Source organism: Sycon ciliatum, chromosome 1, assembly GCF_964019385.1.
Source record: "Sycon ciliatum chromosome 1, ocSycCili1.1, whole genome shotgun sequence".
Classification (NCBI taxonomy): Eukaryota; Metazoa; Porifera; class Calcarea; order Leucosolenida; family Sycettidae; genus Sycon; species Sycon ciliatum.
This window is the reverse complement of record NC_088643.1, coordinates 50,286,649-50,309,904: the sequence shown is the minus strand read 5'-3', so window position 1 is coordinate 50,309,904 and position 23,256 is coordinate 50,286,649. Positions and strand designations below refer to the sequence as shown.

At 46.4% G+C, this 23,256-nt stretch overlaps 4 protein-coding genes across 4 annotated transcripts; 1 reads left to right on the top strand and 3 right to left on the bottom strand.

Moving 5' to 3' along the window:
* Nucleotides 1-25: 25 nt before the first annotated feature.
* LOC135830892 (solute carrier family 15 member 4-like) lies at nt 26-4,229 on the bottom strand. Its single transcript, XM_065343110.1, has 3 exons — nt 2,700-4,229; nt 1,655-2,060; nt 26-935 (listed from the first exon to the last, which is right to left on the bottom strand). Exons 1-3 carry the CDS (start codon nt 3,735-3,737, stop codon nt 604-606), a joined length of 1,776 nt encoding a protein of 591 aa, XP_065199182.1. The 5' UTR covers nt 3,738-4,229; the 3' UTR covers nt 26-603.
* Nucleotides 4,230-4,826: 597 nt separating this feature from the next.
* Nucleotides 4,827-9,769, bottom strand: LOC135830890 (solute carrier family 15 member 4-like). The gene is made up of 3 exons (XM_065343106.1): nt 8,008-9,769; nt 6,857-7,286; nt 4,827-5,852 (listed from the first exon to the last, which is right to left on the bottom strand). The coding sequence occupies exons 1-3, from the start codon at nt 9,037-9,039 to the stop codon at nt 5,521-5,523; spliced, it is 1,794 nt and encodes a 597-aa protein (XP_065199178.1). The 5' UTR covers nt 9,040-9,769; the 3' UTR covers nt 4,827-5,520.
* Nucleotides 9,770-10,314: 545 nt separating this feature from the next.
* Nucleotides 10,315-17,658, bottom strand: LOC135830889 (solute carrier family 15 member 4-like). Its single transcript, XM_065343104.1, has 3 exons — nt 16,259-17,658; nt 14,683-15,103; nt 10,315-11,853 (listed from the first exon to the last, which is right to left on the bottom strand). The coding sequence occupies exons 1-3, from the start codon at nt 17,279-17,281 to the stop codon at nt 11,522-11,524; spliced, it is 1,776 nt and encodes a 591-aa protein (XP_065199176.1). The 5' UTR covers nt 17,282-17,658; the 3' UTR covers nt 10,315-11,521.
* A 537-nt stretch (nt 17,659-18,195) lies between these two features.
* On the top strand, nt 18,196-22,948 carry LOC135830888 (solute carrier family 15 member 4-like). Its single transcript, XM_065343103.1, has 3 exons — nt 18,196-19,652; nt 21,253-21,673; nt 22,264-22,948. The coding sequence occupies exons 1-3, from the start codon at nt 18,669-18,671 to the stop codon at nt 22,608-22,610; spliced, it is 1,752 nt and encodes a 583-aa protein (XP_065199175.1). The 5' UTR covers nt 18,196-18,668; the 3' UTR covers nt 22,611-22,948.
* Nucleotides 22,949-23,256: the final 308 nt, after the last annotated feature.

Here is a 23,256-nt window from a genome sequence, read left to right as displayed (position 1 = left end):
GATAATTATTATCCACTGGTTTGACGGAAAGATGCGAACTTATTTCATAATTGGTAAAGAAAAGTGCTTCAAAGGTATACCTTTCTTATACACAATATTCGAACAGTAAGCTGTTTCGACCTTATTTGGTCTTGTCAGCGGAGCTCAGAGTCACTGGTTGAAACCGATGGCAACCAATGCCGCTAATGAACAAACAAAGCATTTTCAAAGTCAGAGTGCTAATCCGCAAGGAATTCTGACGGCCGGAGAGTCTTAGATGTGCTACCTCAGTGACTGTAGATGTGCTGCCTCAGTGACTGTAGATACTTGACAATGTGAAAAAACAGATCACTGCTATAACTTGTGCAGCTGATTGCTATCTGTTGGTTAATGTATACATGTATAAAAGGAAGGTCTGGACAGGATTCCGGGTCCAGTGAATCATCGGTAAGATAACAAAATATATTTTAAAAGCCGTAAGTTGAGATGGTGTAAAGTACCGCACGTATTACTGTAAAATGAACTGTTGTAAACCTGGACTTGGTGTGATGGTTAGTTTGTAGTGTTGCCGCTAACAGTAACTGTGTGATGGGTAGTTTGTAGTGTTGCCGCTAACAGCAACTGTTAGACAGAACTGTGCATAGCAGTGCTTGTGCTGTATGTGGCTGGATGCGATTGGCTCATCGTCTCTAAGCCGTAGATAGGCGCCGTCTTGAAATGCATGGCCACCGCCTGGAACACCGCCAAGCCAACGGCTAGGATACCACCAAGAACAATGAAGTAGAGGTGCACTTCACCTTGAGCATCGTCTAAGTATGTCAGGGATTCAAAGCGCTGCTGCATTATCCACAGAAGTACGACGCTACCGGCCGCCGATAAGCCCAGGAATGCGTAGCCAAAGCCTATGGATATTCCCTTCATGCCGGTTGGAGAGCGAGAATACGCGAACTCCATACCTGCCAACAAGACAAACGTGTAGCAGTACAGGCATGTACATGTACATACAATTTCACGGCTTGCACATGAGTTAATTGGATTGCCCCCCCCCCCCCACACACACACCCTGCAAGGATTAAAGTGCAGATGCAGCTCCTAAAGCATGGGGCGGCAGTGAGGTGATCAGACAAGTAAAGTGGCCATTGTCTGAAAATCCCATCGACTGCATTCGTGCTAGCCTCATGCCAGGTCACGACCTTTAAGTACCTACTTGCGGCATGGGAGAAAAATTCACGCATTCCGAACGGGACTTGAACTCGGTAGGTAGGCTTCTGAGTGGCTCATGGCCATAGACCATAACCCAATTCAATGCACGATGTCATGTACTTGTTGAACATGAAGCCTTCATTAAAATGCTAGCCGACTGGCTAGTACCGCTCAACACTTTATAAGTAGACTGACTGAACTGCTTGTAATGTGTAGTTTCCTACAGCACAACTATCCAATACATAAGCACTTCTAAGTGCGATACCCTCTGTATAACATTAAGCCCATATTATCACCTATGCAATTGCCAAGGGTAAAGCCGAGCAACAAAATAACGCTGTGAAGTAGCTATGGCACTATTACTTCATTACAACCTATCAGGCTTGAAACCTTACAAACCGCTAACTACGCACTACGCACTACGCAGAGATCGAGTGGCTGACTATCGTTCCTCTAATAATGAATGCTGTACCTGAAAGGAGGACGAACACTTCTGACAGTCCACAGAGTGTGTATTGTGGTATCTGCCAGAAGATGGAGACGCTGGAGATGGTGAGTGTCCGGTTGGGATTGTCAGGGTCTTCGATGACCGTAGAGTTCCACCTGCCCTCTTTTCTTCTCTCCACTTCCAGTATTGTAGCTGCTACAGTACCCAGCATTGCAATGAGTATGCCCACTGTGATGCGCTGCAGGTGACTCGGCGGCGTGCCACCGGAAAAGGAGCGCCAACATGGGTAGATGACATAGGTCACAAGGGGAATTCCCAGAAGAACGCCCAGGGTATCAAAGAGAGCAACAGCTGAAGCTGGCACGTAGAGAGATGCGCTCATCCGTGGCACGGTCATACGATTACCTTGTGAAATGAAAACAGCCAAATTCTGAACAAAAATAGCACACCAAACAAAGAGATAGAGCAGAAGGATGTCAACATCTCCATGACATGAGCAATATACTATGCGTGCATTCTAAATCAAGAACAAGCGCATACATTGTGTAGCGCCCTGCACCTGTACGTAGCCCAGTGCTTGCTGCAGGTCTGGGTTTGCAAAGCACCCGAACTGCTAGCTGATTCCCTACACTCAGATTCCACTGTGGAGTGTAGGTACCGACTGATTCCCCAATCTTGCTGCCCCTCCCTCTCTGTCACACACACACGCACACCTCACCTCACTTCAGACCTGCCCATCGCGGAAGCGATGATAACGAACAGCTATGTTAGACATAGCAACTTGTGCTGGGATTACACCATTCAACAGCTTGCAAGGCTGAAGAATTGACCGTCACTATTCAGCCTGGTCTACACCATACAGCTATTCGAAGTGACTTTTTCTGGCCAGTGAATCCCTATTTTTGGTCTTTTCACACGCACACACACACACAGAAGCAAGAAGTTGAAAGGCCCCGACAACACGCATGCAGATTTGAGAAGACTGGGGCATGACAGTGTTATAAAGCACTGTGCCAGTATCATTGTTCATAATGGATGGCTGAATCATGCATACCGCTTAGCCCCCTACCTGGTTGATGGTGACACCGACAATCACCATTGCAGCGAGCACAGCAACAGCGGAGAGAAAGTTGTGCACCCTTGCGACTGTGTTGTACTGAATACTTCCCCCATGGCTCTCCTCTGCATAGCGCACCCAATCGGCGAGGGATCCCTTTGAGTTCTTCCAGTACACTCTGCCCGTATATGGAGCCACGCTGCTACTTGCCGCCATTGATCTCCTGCCACCTCCGCCGCGACTAGCTGGCCTCCTCCAGATGACCTTCATCGCCTCTTTTGCAACACGCCACACGTCAGAGAGCGGATGAGCTCTGGAAGGTTTTTCCGTGCGCACGCCTCTACTCAAAGCTAGAACTAGGAAGCTGAAGAAGTAGAAGACGCTTGGCAGTACATGGCCGTATATTTGGTACGCAGCGCCTTGAGCCGTCACTATGCCAATGCCTGCACCGATGACCACACCAGCGCCTATCAGAAAGTAGTAGCGCGGAAAGAACGCCTTGGCCTTCTGTTCAGCCTCGCCAAGGAGGCTGTGCTGACTCACACCAAGAGGAACCTCCGTGCCACCTGCTCCAGCCACGCCGAGGCCAAACAACACCAGTCCAGGTGTTACTAGACGATCGAATAGAGAGTCTTGCACCACATTTACCTCTTCTCTCGCGCTCTGCATCGTGTTGTGGATTATTGCAGCCAATACTAGCAGCGACCCTGCAAACTGCATCAGTATGGAGATGAGCAACACTCGGTAGTGCCCTAACACCGTATCCGCCAATAGTCCAGAAAATACCGCGCCGACATACGACACCTTGGTACAGAGCAGCAGAAGGACTTTAGATGTTGTGGGGTTGCCTCCGGCGATGAATTCATGATACTCGGTGAACACAGCAAGGAGACTCACAAAGGCCACTCTCTCTAGGAACGTCGCAGCCAGCACTGTGTAGGACGGATGCCAGTTCAAACAACGTTGGCTACTCCTCTTCTTGGCGCTACTTGTTTGGTTTTCGCCGGCGGTCAGCGGTAACCTTTCGCTTTCACGAACACCACAACTCATTCTCTCTTGGATAGCGGCGCGAAGGAAATGAATGGATAGCCGCTTTTTCAAACTGGTACTTTTGCACTAAACTCTGAAGGCGAAGATACTTTCTCAGAGCGAGCTTCAACTGCTTGTTTCATGAACGTTTCATCCAGGACCATTAATTTTAGAACCCGATACTGAGATAGTGATGATAATCCAACCATGATGACAAGAATAGAGAATGGAATGTTGGAGCGCGATTTTGAGGTAAACAACACGTGCACACGACAATCCAGCCAACAGCTGGACAGGTACTTTTCAGTTATTTTCCCCAACCCTGTCATCAATCATGCCATTCATGGTCACCTAGCTATTTTTATTGTTTTCGAGCCAATGCAGTCCTTATTAGTCTTTGCACTCGACCATGATGACAGAACACAGCACGTCAGCTGACACAGAAAGTAACTATGGCTACTAGCACTCGTCAGTACAGTTGAGTCTTGCCTTGTTTTACACTAACATTTGCCACAACTGGCACAAGACTAGTAATAATAATAGTTAGCGTTGCAGAAAGGAAAGGAACATTATGGATACGAGTTTAGAGTACCGTACTCGCGCGATTAGTGCCCCTGGGGCATTATTTTTTCAATGTCCATTACAGATGGGGCACTATTCAAGAGAGGGCACTATTTTTTCATTGCTGGTGCATTTGCGTCATCCAGCCTAAAACAAAGAAAAACAGAGCCAAACGCTCACGACTCCACAGAAACGGGAACAAGAACTGCGATTTTGTTCCTGTAAACACCAGTGCAAAGCAACGACCAAGAACATTAGCAAAAGAGCACCAAACTTGCACATGGGCTTGGTTACAAGACCGGGGGGGGGGGGGGGGCACTATTCAAGAGAGGGCCGTTTTTTGTTTTTGTTTTTTTAAATTCTTCACTGGCTCTTGGAGACTAGGGCACTATTCGAGATAGGGCACTACTCAAGAGAGGGCTCTAATCGCGCGAGTACGGTAACTGTGCAACACTGTAACCACTATACAGCCAGAAAGTGCAACAACTGGGCACAAAACTGACAGAGTACTAGTAATGAGGCATTCGACACCTAGCTCCAACACACCTCTGTAGCGTAACGGCGAACTTCTTCAAATTGTAGTTAGACTGCTTTAAGAGTATTCATGTAGTGCATTCAAAGCAGAGTGACGCTATGTATAATTGTATAGGGCAGAAAAAGAAGCAGAATAATATCGAAGAAAAAAATGGGAAGAATTACTTGTGATATTTGATTGCTTGGCATAAACTTTGCAGTCACTCCGCTACCTCACAGCGATGCTTCTCAACCTTATTTTTACATTCAAGGAAATCACAATGTACTGTAGTAGAATAATTACTGTTACATAGTAAAATATTATTTTACTAACTACTTCGAAGTAGGCGAGTATTGAGTTTGAAAATATTGTTGGCCGAATGGATTCAGTGATGCGCAGTGTTCTAAAGCAGTGTTATGCATTACTGTAAAAGCCATATACATGTATATACATATTTATATATATATAACAAAGTGCTAACTCTAACGAGTTAACGAAGAGAAATCTGTCGTTAAAATAGAAATCGTTATACAGAAATCGATACATATACTGTCCCATTGAGCGTTCAGAATGAGTGACAATCGTTACCTTTGGTACACGTTAACTAGTCAATTTTGGGAAATCGTTATGTATGCGCCTCGTTAGAAGAATGGCTTTTACAGTACTCCCATTAGTAAGTATGTCATGCCAGGGAGTCGTATAATACCGGTATTTTACGACTATTTTTTGTTATGCTGCAAAACTCCGCACCGCCGCACTATACGTTGCATTGTAGGACTTTTTTTCGGTGGAAGTTGAAGCATAGATGGGTGCTGTCTTGAAGCGGCTGGCGGCCACTTGGAAGATTGCCAAACCGACCACCATAATACAGCCGAGGGCAATGAAATAGAAATGTACCTTTCCTTGGGTGCCATTCACGTAGAACAATGTTTTATCGTGCGCCTGAATCAGCTGCAGCACGCCGACATTGACAATGGATGTCAGGCCTGCCAAGCCATACACGAGACCAACCGATATCCCCTTCATACCAGTCGGTGACCGCGAATACGCAAACTCCAGAGCTGTCACAAACACATGAGAAACAACAGGCACCCATTTTGGCGGATAACCTCATTGGTCAGCTGCTGCACGGCGTGAAGTGCCATTAGTGATACAGTACTTGCATGTGGATTGCCGTGGTGGCCATGGAGCTTCACGGACTTTGAACTGCATAGCCAGTCCATCACATTTAACACAGCCCAACCATGTCTGCCGAGCAGACAAATTCCTTTCCAGCCGCCTGCTACATTAAAAAAGCGTCCGGCCTCAGGCGGTCCGATGAACTTGAGACTGACAGTGCTAGACTTTCCCCAGTCCAGCTCATTGATCTACTGAAGTATGTGTGTATATGCCTTCACAGACCACACAGTTAGGTTGATGGGGTTTTCTAATTTTTTTTAAAGATTTGAATTTGCATCATGTGTGGATGCTAGCTGTCCAAGGTACATGGCTCTATCTGCTGATTGGCACGAAACTGAAGTGTGGCCAGGCATCTGTCGCCAACTTTCCTATGTACCTGAAGTAACTAGTTATAGGACGTTATTTGCCAAACCTTATAATGCATTACTGCAAGGAGTATTTTTGGCGCACACAGTGAGCATGAAAGAAATTACCTTGCTCGCGTATTTCCCCGATTATAAGTCGCAGTCAATTATAAGTTGCACCCCCATTTTTCAGGTTTCAGCAATATTGTTTCGATATGATCACTTCAGTAGTAAGTCATGCTCGATTGTAAGTCGCACCCCCTTTCTCACCCTTGAATTTTTGTATAAAAAGGTGCGACTTATATTAGGGGAAATATGGTAGTCAATTGAGCGTATAACGTTGCTTGCTTAGCCTATGCGCTTTGCATCCCCACTAGTGTGTTCACCTCTCTGACCAATTCTTTCTTTCTGTAACATGCACAAGCAGTAACGCCTCAGATTCTCTATCATCATTATTCCTATCATGGCTGGTTCTAACTGGAACAGTATTTCTATGCTATGAGATAAAGTCATATGAAAACATAGGACGTACACACGCCTACCTGAGATAATAATGAAGACTTCGGAGATTCCCGACAAGGTGTACTGCGGTATCTGGTAGGATATGGAGACACTGGACACAGTCAAGATGGTACTGGGGTTGCCGGGATTGTCATGGTCTACCACTACTGTAGAGTTCCACCTGCCCTCGCTTCTCCTCTCCACTTCGAGAACAGCAGCGGCCGCAATTGCCAGAATGGCGATCACCATGCCCACCGTGATGCGCTTCAGGTGACTCGGTGGGGTGCCACCGGAGAAGCGCTGCCAGCACGGGTAGACGATGAAGACGACGAGGGGAATTCCCAGGAGGACTCCCACGTTGTTGAAGCTGGCGAAGAACGAAGCAGGGATGTAGAAGGAGCTGCGGCTTTCAGAGTCCCTTGGAATGGGCAGGGACATAACGTTTCCTTGGGAGACAAAGGATGTGTAGGTCTGAACAGCATTCAGTAAAAAGAAGACAAATAGACAAGCACAAACTGGATATCTTGACCAAAATTCTTCGCATGCAAAGACGCAAGTCCACACAATCAAGAAAAAAATGAAAACGAAAGAAAAAGTTTGATAGGTGAAAGAAAATGTCTTCTCGATTGTGTGAACTGGCGTATTTGCATGCGAAGTCACTGAATAGATTACAAAATTGAACATGTCAGTGCTTGCTTTGGTATGCTGCTGCTTCACAGTAAAGTGCAGTGTACTGTAGTTTGGCACCAAAGACCCCCCCCCCCCCCAACAAGTAGACAACAGCATAGGGATGGCCCAGTGAATTGCACTGCTAAAATAACAAGCGTGTTCTCAAGTATTAGATGTCGCGACGCAGAGTACTCCCCCCCCCCCCACACACACACACCTCCTGCCTCTCTATGCTAGGTGGATCAGACTTCTTTAGCCCTGACTATAGTAGTTTACATCAAGTGATGCATGGAATAGAAAGGCACTGATGACGTAACACTGAGCTGCTTCATCAACTGTTAAGGCCTTATCACTTTGAGAAGAGCAGATGGTATTGAAAGCGCCACTGTACAATGCATGGTTCCACTTATTAACACGCGCGCGCTTGTTTTCCCAATGCATATAGCCCTTCGTAGGCACTGCTGTGTACTAGACAACTGTGCACTGCTGGTTTCCTTGCTACTGTACTTGTCTCACGACTCACCTGTGCTATAGTTACTTCACAAAACACCATAGCTGCCAGGATGGCAATAACAGAGAGAAAGTTGTGCACTCTGGCGACCGTGTTGTACAGAATGCACCCGCCATGGCTCTCCTCGGCGTAGCGTACCCAGTTGGCAAGTGATCCCTTTGTGTTCTTCCAGTACTGCCGGTTGGCGGCGTGAGCAACGCTGCCTAGTGTCACTCTTCCTCTCCGGCGCCATCGGACTCGAACAGCTTCCTTCATTGTTCGCCACGTGTCGGTGAATGGATGAGCACGGGAAGGTGTCTCCGTCAGTATGCCTCGATTGAGCACGAGGAAAGTCACAATGCTGAGAAAGAAGAACACTGGCGGTAGCACATACCCGTATACGTGTAGGTTGTGCTTGGCCTGCACTTGGACGGTTCCAATGACGGACACGCCCAGCACTGCGCCAACGTTCTGGAACCAGTAGTAGCGCGGGAAGAACGACTTTGCCTTCTGCTCGGTCTCGCCTCGCAGGGCGTGCTGGCTGACGCCTAGCGGAATCTCGGTGCCACTACACCCCGCTACACCGAGCCCGAACAGGACTAATCCAGATGTCACCAGGCCTTCAAAAGACCCTTGGTGCACGTCATCGCGCTGCGATTCAAACTCCTCCACAGTGGCCGCCAGCAGAAGCAGCGAACCGACAAACTGCAGTACCAGCGAGGCCAGTAGCACACGGTAGTGTCCAAACAGTGTGTCCGCCAGTAAGCCCGAGAAAACAGCTCCCATGAATGACAGCTTGGTGCACAGTAGTGCTGCAATGGTGGTGTCCGCGGTGCTCCATTCAAGAAAGCTATGGTATTCCAGGTACTGGACGAGATTGATAATTATGCCAGCTCTGCCGATTCGCTCCAGCAGGGCAACGGCCAAGATCGTGTAAGATGGGTGCCACGCTCCGCCACGACTACGATTGCTGGTCCCCTCTTCGTTCGTAGATCTACTCGTTATCGCTGTGAATCGGCCGGCTCGACCCGTCAAGGGCTGTGTCTCACGGATCTCGACACTCATCGTTACAGGACGATGGAGAGCCTAATGTCTCGGTTGAATGCCGACTTCTGACTCCGACTAACGCGTGACTTCGAATTTCTCCAAATACTACACACAGTACACTAAAGTCAACTCCCAACTTCCTTTTATTCCTGCGCGTCGACTCGTGTCTCTGCGGGTTTCTGTCCGCTCTTGTCTAAACCACTGATCAACAAACAGACAAAGCCGAGACGTGTAGTTCGTTTGGACACGTCCGATGAACGAAGATCGCTGATGGAGCCTGACGAAATGATGGAATGCTTCAAAGTTCTTTCATAGTGCTGGTTGCTAGGAGCGTAGACCTACCTTGTACTGTCGAGTCACGGGGTAGCACGTAACGTTGTTGCCTGAAGACGGCACACAATACAGTATCACAGGGCCACAGGTTCTTTGGTGGAAATCACTGCCGAACCGCGCTGAGTTCGTCATTCATCCGCCCGAATCTCTCAAGGGGGTTCGTACCAGTTTGGAACCGTAGGACTATTTCCACACTCCGTAAAGCCAATGGAATTATTTCTCGCTTCAGCACAGCACCCCTGGACGTTCTACCTTTCTACTCCGGTAAATCAACATGCTCGGGAAAGTCTTACAGTGCCCTGTAGCAAAGTTAGTGCCGAGGGCAGGCAACAAAATGTTTCAGCAGCAAACATCCATTCATTCGCGGTCCCACCCTGAAGTCTGAAGGCAGGACTGCCGGAGCATCTTGATCTACTACTACACTGTACTACTACTACGGTACTCTGCGGCTGTGTGAGGGAAGCGGTTTTCGTTGATCACCCGCATGCTGGCCACTGGCATGTTGTAACCAGGGAGTCATGAAAAGCCTGCAGCTAGCCTGGGCTCTCACGAGTCACGACTCTCTGGTTACATGATGTAGCACCTTGGACTCGTGACCATGGTGACTGCCTACATCAGCACAAGTAACAGTTAGTTAGTTATAGGGTAGCGGGGAAATATCCAGTCCCCCTTTCGTACCGAGGGTAGCCTACAATACTAGTCCGTACGTATTATGTGCATCCACAGTCAATACTATGTTCGGTCCGTGCGGCAAATAAACCCAACCAACCTACTGAGTCAGTCAGTCAGTCAGTGGGCGGGATTAGATAGACGATTGTAACCAGGACAAGCTGCAAAGTGCAAGCCATACACGTCATTGTTACAGGATCCGAACAACCATGATGAACGGGAGGCTCGAAATGGAGAAAAACCCCAGCTCTCATCATTTCTAATCTAGGTTTTAGTGCACATTGTGCTGGGTTCAATGTTACAGCTACGGTGAGCAAGTAACTGCCTTTTTCCAAGCAAGTTCTAAGCTTCGATGCATTAATACTTCAAGTATCAACTGTTCTGCTTTCCCACAGTTGCCAACTAATACTTGTAACTGTTTTAAAAGGCAGGATCAGGATCATGAAGAGTTCCGAGGGAAGAAATACAGTACCAACAAAATCACTTGGCGAAGCATGTTTGGATCGGCACCTGCATATCCATGGTTGAGTGATGGTTATCCAGGGTTGGGTGATGGTTATCCAGGGTTGGGTGATGGTTATCCAGGGTTGGGTGATGGTTATCCATGGTTGAGTGATGGTTATCCAGGGTGGCAGGGCTGAAATGAACCTCAAGCACATGTACTGCCAATTGTGTACAGGAGACAGTTGGTTGTAATTTCAATGAAAATCCAATATGAATTGTATTTTAAATAACAGAATGATGTTGAATGGCAGAAGAAGAGTCGTTGCTATAAATTCTGGCATGCTGTACCTGGTATGCTGTACCTGGTATGCTGTACCTGGCATGCTGTTACCCTGTCATGAGTACATGTTGTATGTGTTGAAGAGTAGAATTGTAAAGCACTGCATTGTATTGTAGCAACAGGAATAGGATCATTGCTACTAATTGCGTGTAAGAATGCTGAGTCTGCCGCTTTACGACAGAAATTGTTCGGGCAAGAGAAGAGAGAAGCAATCTTTAGGAGTAGTCAATGAACCTAGAAATAAGTACTTCAAGTAAATAAACAATTAGCACAATTCTTCACTGATTTGAGGGAAAGACACAATTCTATTATTCCATATGGATTTCAAACTGGCTGCTCGAGCAGAGCTGCTGTGCACCTTTCTCAAGTACCTGCATTTGCGTAGCAGGTGGACATGGCATGTAGACAGTGAGCCCAACATAGCTAACACCAGGTGAATCCTTGAAGCAGGGGATTAATTCGAGTAGGAACCAGAATGCCCACCAGCCACATGAGGTGACATGATCGATTTGCAACACCTAGCTCCTTATAAGCTACTATATAACTTACTGTTGTACTCTGCATCGAATAGAGTACGTCCCAGTTGTTTGAAGGTGACAATATAATTATCACAAATAAATCACACTGAAGCTACGAGAATAGAAGCACATGGCAAATACTTGAAGATACGTAAATCGGTCCAATGCATACTTCTCTGTAGCATGCCTGAGATTGCTATGCTGAATAACTGTTTATTGCGCTGCCATACGAAGTTTGATGCCGGGCACTGCTTTCAAAAGGCTCGGAGAAGATGGGCACTGGCTTGACATGTCTGCCAATAATGTGAAACATGACCAGGCCAAGTACCATGATGCAGGCAAGCGTTAGGAAGAAGTAGTGCACCTCCCCTTGTTGATTGCTCCTGTAGAAGATGGTATCATCGAATTTTTGAATCAGCAACAAAGTACCTACACTCACAACGGATGAGAGTCCAGTAGATGCGTACACTAGTCCCACGGCGATGCCCTTCATTCGTGTAGGTGCACGCGAGTAGGCAAATTCCAAAGCTGGGGACAATGCAGGCAAAAGAACAAAACAGGACATTACAAATGAAGACCTGACATACAAGTTACTTGGAAATATTGAAAACGGTGGAGCACAAATTATGCGTTAGAGTCCACCAACTAAACCAGATTTTGAACAGTCAGACGTGCGCAAGGTGGCACCAGACTGACAAGGAGTGCTGAGACATTCCACAGCAAGGAAGTAAGCTTGAGCACTGCTCGATTGCGCTAACCAGCAGCATTCCGAAAAGGAAGGATCTTGGGTACTGTATTAGTGATAATTCTGAAGAGGGGAAGATAAGCGCCATCAAGCCAAACTCAAGCTACGTTCCCAGACACAATGGAATGCTGGCTTGGTACGATAACGGGACGGTAAGATCATCGGACAACACGGTCTAGCCACAATTCGACAACGCAAGGCAACAACCACCCAACTTGAGAGGCTCAATTTTATCGTACCAAGCCAACATTCCAGTGTGCCTGGGAATGTAGCTTGTGTTTGGCTTGATGGCGCTTACCTTCCCCTCTTTGGAATTATCACTAATATCCATGACCCTTCCAAGTTGGAAGGCCGTTGGCTAGCGCTATCGAGCAGTGCTCAAGTTCACTTCCTTGCCGTGGAATGTCTCAGTACTCCTTGTCAGTCTGGTGCCACCTTGTGCACGTCTGACTGTTCAAAATCTGGTTTAGGTGGTGGACTCTAACCCATAACTTGTGCCCCACCGTTTTCAATGTTTTCAATTTATTTTCCCTGGCTCACCATACGAGTACCTACTTAAATGTAATTATAAAACCCGATAAACGCCAAATTTGAGAAAATCCGATTTCAGCTCGGTGTTATCAAAAGGTCAAGGGCACCAGCAGGCAATTTTTCACATTCTAAATCTGATTACAGCCATTTCAAAACTGGAACCCAAATATGGATTTAGATACAAACTGCATCTAAAATGAATCCTTTTTCTGGCCATTTAATATTCGAAAAAGTGATGAAATGGGTTTAGCGGGTTTCGCATTCCAGCTCTTCAAATGCACTAGAGGACAGTCCTTCTCGCCTATTTCCTTGCCTGCTGCTAAAACTAGATATGGCATGTTCTCTGTTTCTTTCCTTGGCGCTGATCGGTGGAATTTTCTGCCTATGTTGTGTCGCCAAGCTGATCAACCATCCGCTTTCATTTCGCTCTGCAAAGAGCACTTAGGGTTCCCTGTAAAAAGACGGCAACGTCTGTAGGGATTTCCCTAACAAAATAAATACTACTACTACTACTACTACTACAAATGGGGTTTTCTCCCGGTGACTCCTCGGCTTATTGAAGTGTTCCCAGTAGAAGTCATGGCAGGAGCATTCATTTGTCGAAATGTTCAATTTTTGAGCACATTTTTCTCTTCTAGTAAGAGGATCTGGCAGATGTCACCGACTTCTTTCCAGGAACTCTCAGTACTCCATGCAGAGTAAAATTAATACTTTGATAGTTTGGACTCGGATGGAGAGGCAAGGATAAATTTAATTTATAGTAAAGAAAAAGGACCAAGAAACTACACGTTACGCTATACTGTTCACTAACACCACCAGTTACTAAACAATCAGCTCATGCGATAACATTGCACGACACTGACCGACGGTACTGCCGTTCTACAACTAACTGGCTAACAGCTCTAGCACATCTTGGATGCGCACTCCAACAGCCTTCCAACTTGGAAGGTTCTAAGTTATAGAAATAACATGAGGAGGGGAAGGTGAGCATGAGCATGAGCTGATTGTTCAGTAACTGGTGGTGTTAGTGGACATTATAGCGTAACTTGTAGTTTCTTGGTCCTTTTTCTTTACTTTGATAGTTTGAAAATATTTTTGCTTCACGGCAGGCAGGAACAATTAACCATGTTGTAATGTCATCGATTGATCCACTGATTCAGGAATGGTCAAGCATGCATTGCTGGGAAAGTACGTTAAAAATATGCAATGCATTGAAGGACAGCAGCAGAACAAATCACCATCAATAACATCAAACTGTGATTTGTTACACTGCACAGAGCCAAGCTGTTGACCTTTGAGATCTTTTTACAGCTATAAATGCACCAAAAACTGACTGCCCTTCACTGATCATGCATCATTGCAAGAAATAGTAAATGTACTAACACATTGATTGCAATAATACTAAGGAGAAAAACACACTTCAGGCTCTTTGTCAACATTTTAAGAGTTTTCACGAGTATACTTTCATAATTGCATTCTTGTCTCTGAGCAAACATTGATTACTAAGGCATTTTACATTTTTGAAAGGCAACCTTCGCTGCAAAGTAACTAGTGTACTTCGGTCTTGGTTTGCATGGCTATCTCAGGGGCATAGGAGAGGTTTTGGCAGTGGTACGACCAAAGGTCGGCGCGACCGAAGGCCGTGGTGGAGGGGGTCCGGGGAATATCCCCCGGGAAAAATTTGTAAAAAAGACACAAAATCCTGCGTTCTGGGAACTTCTGGCACACTTCTGGCTCAGTGTGCAGTCGAGTCGAGTACAGTACTCAGTACGACTGCAGATGCATGGCAGATCTACGAGTACGAGTCTAGAAAAAGGTCAAAGTCTGATGCGCATATACGCATCGATGGATCCTGATTTTTTTATTACGGTTTTGCACGTTTCGGACGGACCACACTTTTCGAAAAGTGGTACGGCTATGGTCGTACCAGTCGTAGCGGGTGCTACGTCCCGACATCTATACGTAGTTATAAAACAGTAGTAATGCTACTACATGCACATGTAGTAGTCTACTAGCACCTTTCCGGAGCGGACAGGACTCGGCATACAGGAGCAATTCAAGCAAGATATTCCTGAACTTACCAGATACGATGATAAAGACCTCGGAAATTCCTGACAACGAGTACTGCGGGATCTGGTAGAAAATGGAGAGGCTGGAAACAGTCAGGGTGATGCTGGGATCCGTGTGGTCTGCCACCGTCACAGAGTTCCACCTTCCATTTTGTCGCCTCATAACTTCCAGTACCGTGGCGGCTACAATAGCCAGAATGGCGATCACCATCCCGGCAGTGATGCGTTTCAGATGACTTGGTGGAGCACCCTGGGAAAACGACTGCCAGCGTGGGTAGATGACGTAGATCACAAGGGGAATACCCAACAGGATGCCGATGTTATTGAAGACGTTGAAGAATGAAGCTGGGATGTAGAAGGAAGTGCGGTTCATCGACACCCTTGGAATTGGCAATGTCATGAGATTGCCCTGGGACACGAATGATGTTAATGTCTGCACCAGAAGCAACACAGTCATGAACAAATACATGTACATGTACATGTACACAATAAAAACCAGTGCTATCAGCTCAATACGAATACACACCAGTTTATCTGAGAAATCAGGGTTATCTCAGAGAGAAGTGGTGAGCACTGTCACACATGCTCTTTCCCTGGACACTGTAAAAGTCACAACTCATTTCACATAATCATTTTTTTTCTCGATATTTCGGCAAATTGCCATCATTAGGTTACAATATGAAGTGGAAGTATGCAAAGGAGCAGTTATATACAACACAATAATTTGGTGCTATTTTAGTGAGGTGTTGCTAATATTTCCACGACTACATAATTATGTTACCTCTGTGCTAGGAATATGCCTATCAGGGTTATATCATTTTACCTCTAAATAATTTAATGAAGAGCCTGTCCACATGGCTAGACAAGGGGGACAGTCTGTCTCTTGCAAAGTAAAATCGGATCAAACAAACAGCAGCCCTTCATTTCGCATTATGGCATGCAGAAGGATCAATGGTGACAACCCTCAAATGTGGAAGCAAGTTGATTGGTCTGATCTGGAAGATGACCAATCAGGTCAGAATTCTGGTGATTGATTGGTCTGATGTGGAACAGGATTGGTCAAGAATACAGGTATTTGATTGGTCTGCATTAGGTCTTTGAACATTCTGAGCCCGTAGCTGGTGCAGCCGGAGCAAGTGTCAAAATCACTGAAAACCACAGCGAAGTGATCATTGTCCTATTTCTAGCATTGTTCTGTTTCATCGGGAACCGGAACTGCAGTTCTGTTCCAGTGAATCTGATCCAGAATCCCGATTGACAAATAAAACATCCTCTGAGACTGATGCCAGTACAGGGGCTAAAGCCGACAATACTGCATGCAGTGAAGACGGCTTAAAAATCACATTCAGGGTGTTTCATGATACCGCTGTATAGTCTTATTATTTTCATACATGTATGAGTAATTTAGCAAACTTCACTTTATCAACTCCAAAAACGGTCTCTTCACTGCGATTAAAATTAAAATTAAGATTAAAATTACACCAAATTTTCGGGCCTGGCCCGTCATCAGAGTAATGAAAGTGGAGTTTGCTTAATGTGTAGTGGCTGCGTTGGAGTTTGCGGACAATTAGAAAAATGTATGAGTTACCTGAGTCAAGGTGATCTGACAGAAGACCATGATGGATAGTACAGCTACTACCGAGAGGAAGTTGTGTGCCTTGGCCACCGTGTTGTACTTCATGCCGCCACCGCACGTCTCTTCAGCATGTCTCACCCAGTTGGCAAGGGACCCGCCAGAGTCCTTCCAATACTTTCTGTTTGGCTTCTGATTCTCCCGGATCAGCTTGGCTGTCTCGACCTTGTCCTGGATCCACCGTACTCGGATAGCTTCCTTAGCGACACTCCATATGTCCGAAAAAGGGTTTGCCCGTGACGGCTTCTCTGTAAGTATCGCTTTGTTCATGGCTAGCAGAACTGCAATACTAAGAAGGTAGAACACTGGAGGTAGAATGTAGCCATACAGATGGTATCGTACCTGCACTTGTAGAACTCCACACAATGTGCCGAAGAACGAACCGACGTTGATGCACCAGTAGTAGCGCGGAAAGAAAACCTTGGCCTTCTGTTCGCCTTCTTTTTTGAGATCGTGCTGGCTGACGCCCAGAGGGATCTCGGTTCCCGCCGATCCTGCAAGACCTAGACCAAACATGACAAGACCGGACGTTACCAAACCCTGGAAGAGCTCACGGTGTTCATCGTCACTTTTCACTTCAAATTCATCAAGTGTGGCTGTCAATAGCAGCAGTGAACCAGCAAACTGTAGCAGGAGTGATGCCAACAACACTCTAAAATGCCCAAAAAGCGTATCAGCCAAAAGTCCTGTAATAACGGCACCCAGCATGGTAAACTTCGTGCAGAGCAAGGCGGCAATTGTGGCACTGGCGGAGCTCCATCCCAAGAAGCCGTGAAATTTCAGATACTGCACCAAATTCACCGCAAGTCCGACCTTGCCGACTCTTTCCAACAAAGATACCAGCAAAATAATGTAGGACGAGTGCCATTTAGAGCACAGTCGGGCACTCCCCGTTGTTGATGTTCTTTGGCTTTGCCTTGCACTTGCAGTTGCAGCAACAAAGATCAGCGACTGCCTCTCATCACCTTCGTTATTCATTGCTGCATGCACTGAGAAGCGACTCCCTGGCCGCGCGTAGATTCTGCGCCCTGCGACTTCGAGCAGCTAGCGGAGACGAGAATTTCCGACCCACGTTACCCGCTGTTCTCCGGTGAAAACGCTGGCGACATAGTTCACATTACAACGCTGAGTTAGATCTGCTGCATTACCATGATTACATTACAATGTACTTCTAATGAACCTACACCATAATTCTAAGAAAATGTTGCAGTAGGCTACTGCCTACTGGCAGTACTGGCAGTCTGCACTCATCATGATCATGAACATGAAGCTCAACCGTCATAACCAAAATTTCAGACGCAACAGAAAATGTTACCCCTGAGGCCAGGGAGCTTGTTGTGATCATGAGGCAGCGACGCTCCAATATTTCATAGACAACGACTACGTACGTGGGGTCATCATCATGATCTTGGTCATGCCTCATTCATTGTCTTGGCGCAGGCTGGGACATGAGTCATGAAGTCCTGGAAATCGTCCAGCACCGCTTGGGTAGACCAGGTAGACCTACAAGTACAAGTACAACCCAAGACTTGGTCTCTTGAGTCTTGTCTCGCGTACTTTGAACTGCAGTGCTGTTGGTATGTCATGTTGTTATGTCAAAAGAGTTGATGTAGACATGATGTAGATCTACTACAATGTTGTTATGACATTGCATATTGACATTAGTCAGTCATGAATGCAGCGACAGAAACGGATTCTACTAGAGCTCCATGTATGCTAGATTTGGCGGGTTATGGGGGCTTCCCCGCTTCAAATACCTGTATGCATAATGTTTCTACAATCATGCACAATCATGTAGATCTACATAGCGCCGCGTTTCCCAAAACTGATCCGAGACCGAGGGCCGCAAGGGCAGCATGAGCCTTGGCGCTGCTTTCCGCACATGGGTTGAGTTATTTCTTTGGCCACAACTGCACAACGGCAACGAGAGATCCGAAGATCACTGCATGACTGTACTGAACATCTACATTGGAGCAGTAGTTTCGGCAGGCTTCTCCTGTGCGAAGTTTCTTTGGTATCGAAAATAATGAAAATGAATGATTCCGGACATGTACCGTGCACTGAGCTGCATGAGTGACTTCCACTAACTTCAAGGTCGGCAGTGAATGGGCAGTGAAGTAACGTTAGTTGCTCGGTCTCCTTCGGAACACTTCTAATTCCAGTCTTCGCTACCTTGTAGTCCGCAAGTTCTTTCGGTCTGAGCCACATTTTAAATTATTATTAGTTCACTTCTTCCCAGTACGAGTACAAAGTGGAACATTTCTCTTGTACATATGGCCGACAAGCGGTAGCAATCACATTTCACAAGAGAATGCGATCAGTTCAATGTTGTCTATTCTGAGTATTATAAAGGCTCCATTCAACGATGTATGACGACGAGAGACAACCATTGACGGGTCGGAGTGCGAGAAGGACCGCAGCTGGAAGAGGTCGCCTGTGGCATCCCTCATACGTGATGCTGTTTGTGACGCTGCTGGAGAGAGCCGGAAACGTTGGACTGGCCGTAAATTTAGTGCAGTATCTGGAGTTTCATGGCTTCTTGGGATGGAGCTCTACGAGTGCCACAATTGCTGCACTGGCTTGCACGCGACTTACCATGCTGGGTGCGGTATTTTCAGGATTACTGGCTGATACATTGTTTGGTCACTTTAGAGTGCTATTGGTATCGCTTCTACTGCAATTTACTGCTTCCTTACTGCTACTTGCAGCCATGGTGGAGGAGTTTGAGGTTCCGCGCGATGATGTACACCGTGACCTGTTCCAGGGCCTGGTGACGACTGGCTTGATTTTGTTCGGTCTTGGGGTGGCTGGAACTGCCGGAACTCAGATCCCTCTCGGCGTTAGTCAGCATTCCCTGAGGAAAGAAAGTGAACAAAAAGCCAAGGTCTATTTTCCCCGCTGTTACTGGTGCATCAACTTGGGTTCGACGCTCGGAGTGTTTTGCGGAATGCTACAGGTGCAGGTGAAATACCATGTGTACGGCTACATTCTTCCACCTGTGCTCATCTTCCTAAGCATCCTAGTCCTGCTGCTGCTCAACAAGAAAATTCTTGCCGAGGAGCCATCGCGAGCTAATCCGTTTGCCGACATATGGCAAGTGACGAAGGAAGCAGTAAGAAGTCGATGGAGACACCGGAAAACGGGTATGGTCATTATCAGCCTGGAGACTGATCCAAACAGTAAGAAGTATTGGAAGGACACCGATGGATCTCTGGCACATTGGGTGAGACATGCCGAGGAGACCAGAGGAGGGTCTATGGCCTACAATACAGTGGCCAAGGCACACAACTTTCTCTCCGTGCTGGCCGTGTTGTCTGTGCTGATGTTTAGCCAGATCACAGTTTCACAGGTATGTCACGTTGCCTGTGGTTCCCAGTATTTATTTCCGGGGTTGTCCAGTGGCCAATGATATGCAAAGCAGGGCAATGCACCAAACATAGTGTCAGATTCGCCACCTCTGACCGGGCCGACATAACCCATATGTAATTGGAAGTCTGCAGCTAGCCGAGTCAAGCATTGCGCAGCCCATTATTTTTAAATAACTTTCTCAAACCCAAGCTGTGTATCATACTCCAAAATATGCCATAAATGGCCAGATATCGGTAAAAACTAAAAAAAAGGCGTTTCTTGTACTCTATCAAATATGGTTTGCTAACTACGGTACTGTCGGGCGCTGAAGAACGGCCAGGCTAGAAACTTACCAAGCACGGCCTACCAGAGTATACACCAGGGAGTAGTAAAATACAGGGAGGTGACACGCCACTAATCGTGATTTTTGATGGGTGCCTCGCGCTTGTTTTTTTTCTTTCGCAAAAAAGATGATCTGCTGAATCAATCTCGAGTATTTGTCGAAGAACTAATTCCGTGAAAAGGTCTATCCATCTCATGGAACAGCATTTGTTTTGCTCTTGTGATACATCTGTGTCATCGTCATATGGAAAGGTACCACCCTTCCGAAATTTGTCCCGATCGACGGCATGGAGCAATAGAACGAAGGTGATTTCCTTGAGAACAATACGTGTACGATTGGAGATGAAAACGAGTGCACCGATTTCGAAGTCGAAAAAATCTCTAGGACACCACACGATCGGCACTAATTTCTCCTCAGTTGTGATCAACCAGTACTTCTCTACCTTCTTTGTGATGATGAGCATTTCATATTATGGTATGCTAGAGATTCGGGAGTTCACTTTTCGGAATGAAATGTTCCTAAGTTTGTCAAGGATTGAAATGCGGGCTACGTCGTCGTAAACAGCTTGTATCGACACAGGAAAAATCTACGGCACGCAGGGATATCTCCCAAAGTGATACCACTCTTGCTGGACTTCTATCCTGACATAGTGGTAGTTTGGTCGACTACCAAACTTTGTGAAGGCAGACAATTGTGGGAAATTCTCAGCGCTGAGTTTCTACGGGCTGCAGTAGGAGTCTCTTTGGCGGTAGGTATTTTACTACTCCCTGATCAAGAGAATCCTGATCCGCGCGCGTGTCTACACACTTCGGTACCCATAGTACCCCAATCTCACCCGCCGGGTGAAAACGGTGCTGAGGCAATCGTCAAACCGGCCGTACATGCTCGTGTCACCTCCCTGTATTTTACTACTCCCTGGTATACACAGTGACTGAACTGCGAGTAGACTGTAATACATGAAAGTAAGAACGGTCTAGGCTAGGAGGCTGACACCCCCCCCCCTCCCCCCGTTCTTCGGCGACTGACAGTACTGTACACCATGAGGAGTCAATATTAAAGTACAAACTGGCCACAAGAATCCGTAGAAACTGGCCACAAGAATCCGTAGAAACTGGCCACAAGAATCCATGAACAAAATCCAAGGTTAGAACTCTCTTGTTCCAACCAATGAAATAGCGTTTCCCCTTCCGAAGTGTTGCTAGAAGGTACTTGAACTATGTGGGCAAATAAGTATGTGCTGTGTTTCCTGTGTGCTCAGACCATGACATCCTTTGTATCTCAGGGAAATCTCATGACCCTACCGATACCGAGAGCAACTGCAAATCACAGCTCCTTCTACATTCCGGCTTCTTTCTTTACGGTCTTCAATGGCCTCGGTGTCCTCTTCGGCATTCCACTGGCTAGCTATGTTGTCTACCCTCGCTGGCAATCGTACTGCAGGGGCACGCCCCCGAGTCACTTCCAACGCATCACGGTCGGCATGGTGATTGCAGTCCTGGCAATTGCAGCAGCCACTGTTCTCGAGGCGGAGAGAAGGCAGGATGGCAGGTGGAACTCGGCGGTGGTGTCCGACCACGACAATCCCAATATCACCCTGACTGTTTCAAGTCTCAAAATATTCTACCAGATCCCGCAGTACGCGTTGTCGGGAATCTCTGAGGCATTCATCACAGTGTCAGGTGAGCTTTTCCTTTTTGTGTGTCATTGCTTAAAAAATATCTCGCCAATGGCTCAAAATGATGCGTCAGGTGCTGTCAAGTTGTAGTAAAATAGACTATGATAACTATATTTATACAAAAGAGAAAGACCGAGGAACTACAAGTTACGCTATACCTATTTCCCCATGGTCTTTCTCTTTTGTATAAATTAAACCTTGGCTCTCCATCTGAGTCCATAAATATATTTCACAAGTCTAAGGGACTGAAAAAGGAGAAAAATATGTTATGGTATAGAAGAAAAACACATGGGAATGAGATATGAAGCAATTATCCACGACTGTAACAAGATAATAAGCAGTCAGAAAATGTGCGGATTTTACACGAAATGTTATTAATGGCTCAGTATCCGAGTTTAATTAAGATAATAATAATTATAACTGGGCCATGATCCACTTTCTGCTGTTTCTCATGTGATTGTGTTGCTCCACGTCGTGAGTAAATTATGCACATTCGGAAAGGCAATCTGCCAACACATCATTCTCAGCAGATGTTACCCGGGTGCACTTTCATTTTGTTTGTACACTCGATCTTGCGGTGTGGTTGATGTTCAGCTTTGGAGTTTGCATACTCTCGGTCGCCTACCAGAATGAAAGGCATTGCCGTGGGTCTGGTCTATGCATCTATCGGCCTGTCATCCTGCGTCAGTGTTGGAATTTTGTGGCTAATTCAAAAATTCCAGTGGAGCATTTTCTACATGAGCAACCAGCAAGGAGAAGTGCACTATTTCTTCTTGACACTCGGCTGTGTCATGCTGGTCGGCTTGGCAATATTTCAAATCATCTCCAGACGTATCAAACGAGCCCCCATCTATTCAGAGAACCTGGCAACGTCTCAGTCTGTGACTCCCCAGACAACGTTTAGCACTGTTGTAAATTCGAACAGCAGCTTTTCAGCATAGTCCCCGAGAACACACTACATACTACACACCCCATAATATGACGTGTAACGGTTTTGCCATTTTTATTCTTGCTTTGGGTAGGCCCGTCGATGATATCTAGGCAGATTTCCGTGCAAAAACAATGGAGAGAATGCGTATTTTTCGTTTACATTCTCATTTACCGACAGATGTGTTAGCCTCATCGGTGATCTCACTCATGGGGTGTTTCTATTGCTAGTATCATTGGTTCTAGTAGATCCACCTTCCATCATGCACTTGATTGCTTGCAACTGGTTGCATGATGGTAAACGGCCTTGAATGGTATTTATGTGCATGTATCTGCTCATGCATTTCTCCTATTGCTGAGTCGAATGGTCGTGGTCCGAGGAAGCTGAGACGCTCCCTTCCTACTTGAATCCCAATCGAACTTGCGCACTTCCACCGAAACTGGGTGACTGCGCCCTACTAGATGGGGATTTGTATGCAAAATGTCACTAAAAGCGCCATTTCGTTCTTATAAAAGCACGGATGACCGCGATTGGCCCATATGTTGTAGTCTTTTGGACGCTGAGTCGACTGGTTTTGGTCCGAAAAGGCTGCGATGCAGCGCTCCTCCTTTATTCCCAATCGAACATGGTTGAACAAGAGGTCACGTGCTCCTGCGTAC

What these genes read in the sequence shown, in the direction of transcription:
- LOC135830892 (XM_065343110.1), bottom strand. Translation starts at nt 3,737, where the DNA reads ATGAGTTGTGGTGTTCGTGAAAGCGAAAGGTTACCGCTGACCGCCGGC. An exon ending in TCGGTGTCACCATCAACCAG is followed by an intron (nt 2,061 to 2,699) that starts GTAGGGGGCTAA and finishes ATTTTTGTTCAG; the next exon opens with AATTTGGCTGTTTTCATTTC. An exon ending in AGTGTTCGTCCTCCTTTCAG is followed by an intron (nt 936 to 1,654) that starts GTACAGCATTCA and finishes TCTTGTTGGCAG; the next exon opens with GTATGGAGTTCGCGTATTCT.
- LOC135830890 (XM_065343106.1), bottom strand. Translation starts at nt 9,039, where the DNA reads ATGAGTGTCGAGATCCGTGAGACACAGCCCTTGACGGGTCGAGCCGGC. An exon ending in GTGAAGTAACTATAGCACAG is followed by an intron (nt 7,287 to 8,007) that starts GTGAGTCGTGAG and finishes AATGCTGTTCAG; the next exon opens with ACCTACACATCCTTTGTCTC. An exon ending in AGTCTTCATTATTATCTCAG is followed by an intron (nt 5,853 to 6,856) that starts GTAGGCGTGTGT and finishes TGTTTGTGACAG; the next exon opens with CTCTGGAGTTTGCGTATTCG.
- LOC135830889 (XM_065343104.1), bottom strand. Translation starts at nt 17,281, where the DNA reads ATGAATAACGAAGGTGATGAGAGGCAGTCGCTGATCTTTGTTGCTGCA. An exon ending in GTCAGATCACCTTGACTCAG is followed by an intron (nt 15,104 to 16,258) that starts GTAACTCATACA and finishes CTTCTGGTGCAG; the next exon opens with ACATTAACATCATTCGTGTC. An exon ending in GGTCTTTATCATCGTATCTG is followed by an intron (nt 11,854 to 14,682) that starts GTAAGTTCAGGA and finishes CATTGTCCCCAG; the next exon opens with CTTTGGAATTTGCCTACTCG.
- LOC135830888 (XM_065343103.1), top strand. Translation starts at nt 18,669, where the DNA reads ATGTATGACGACGAGAGACAACCATTGACGGGTCGGAGTGCGAGAAGG. An exon ending in GCCAGATCACAGTTTCACAG is followed by an intron (nt 19,653 to 21,252) that starts GTATGTCACGTT and finishes CTGTGTGCTCAG; the next exon opens with ACCATGACATCCTTTGTATC. An exon ending in GGCATTCATCACAGTGTCAG is followed by an intron (nt 21,674 to 22,263) that starts GTGAGCTTTTCC and finishes GTTGATGTTCAG; the next exon opens with CTTTGGAGTTTGCATACTCT.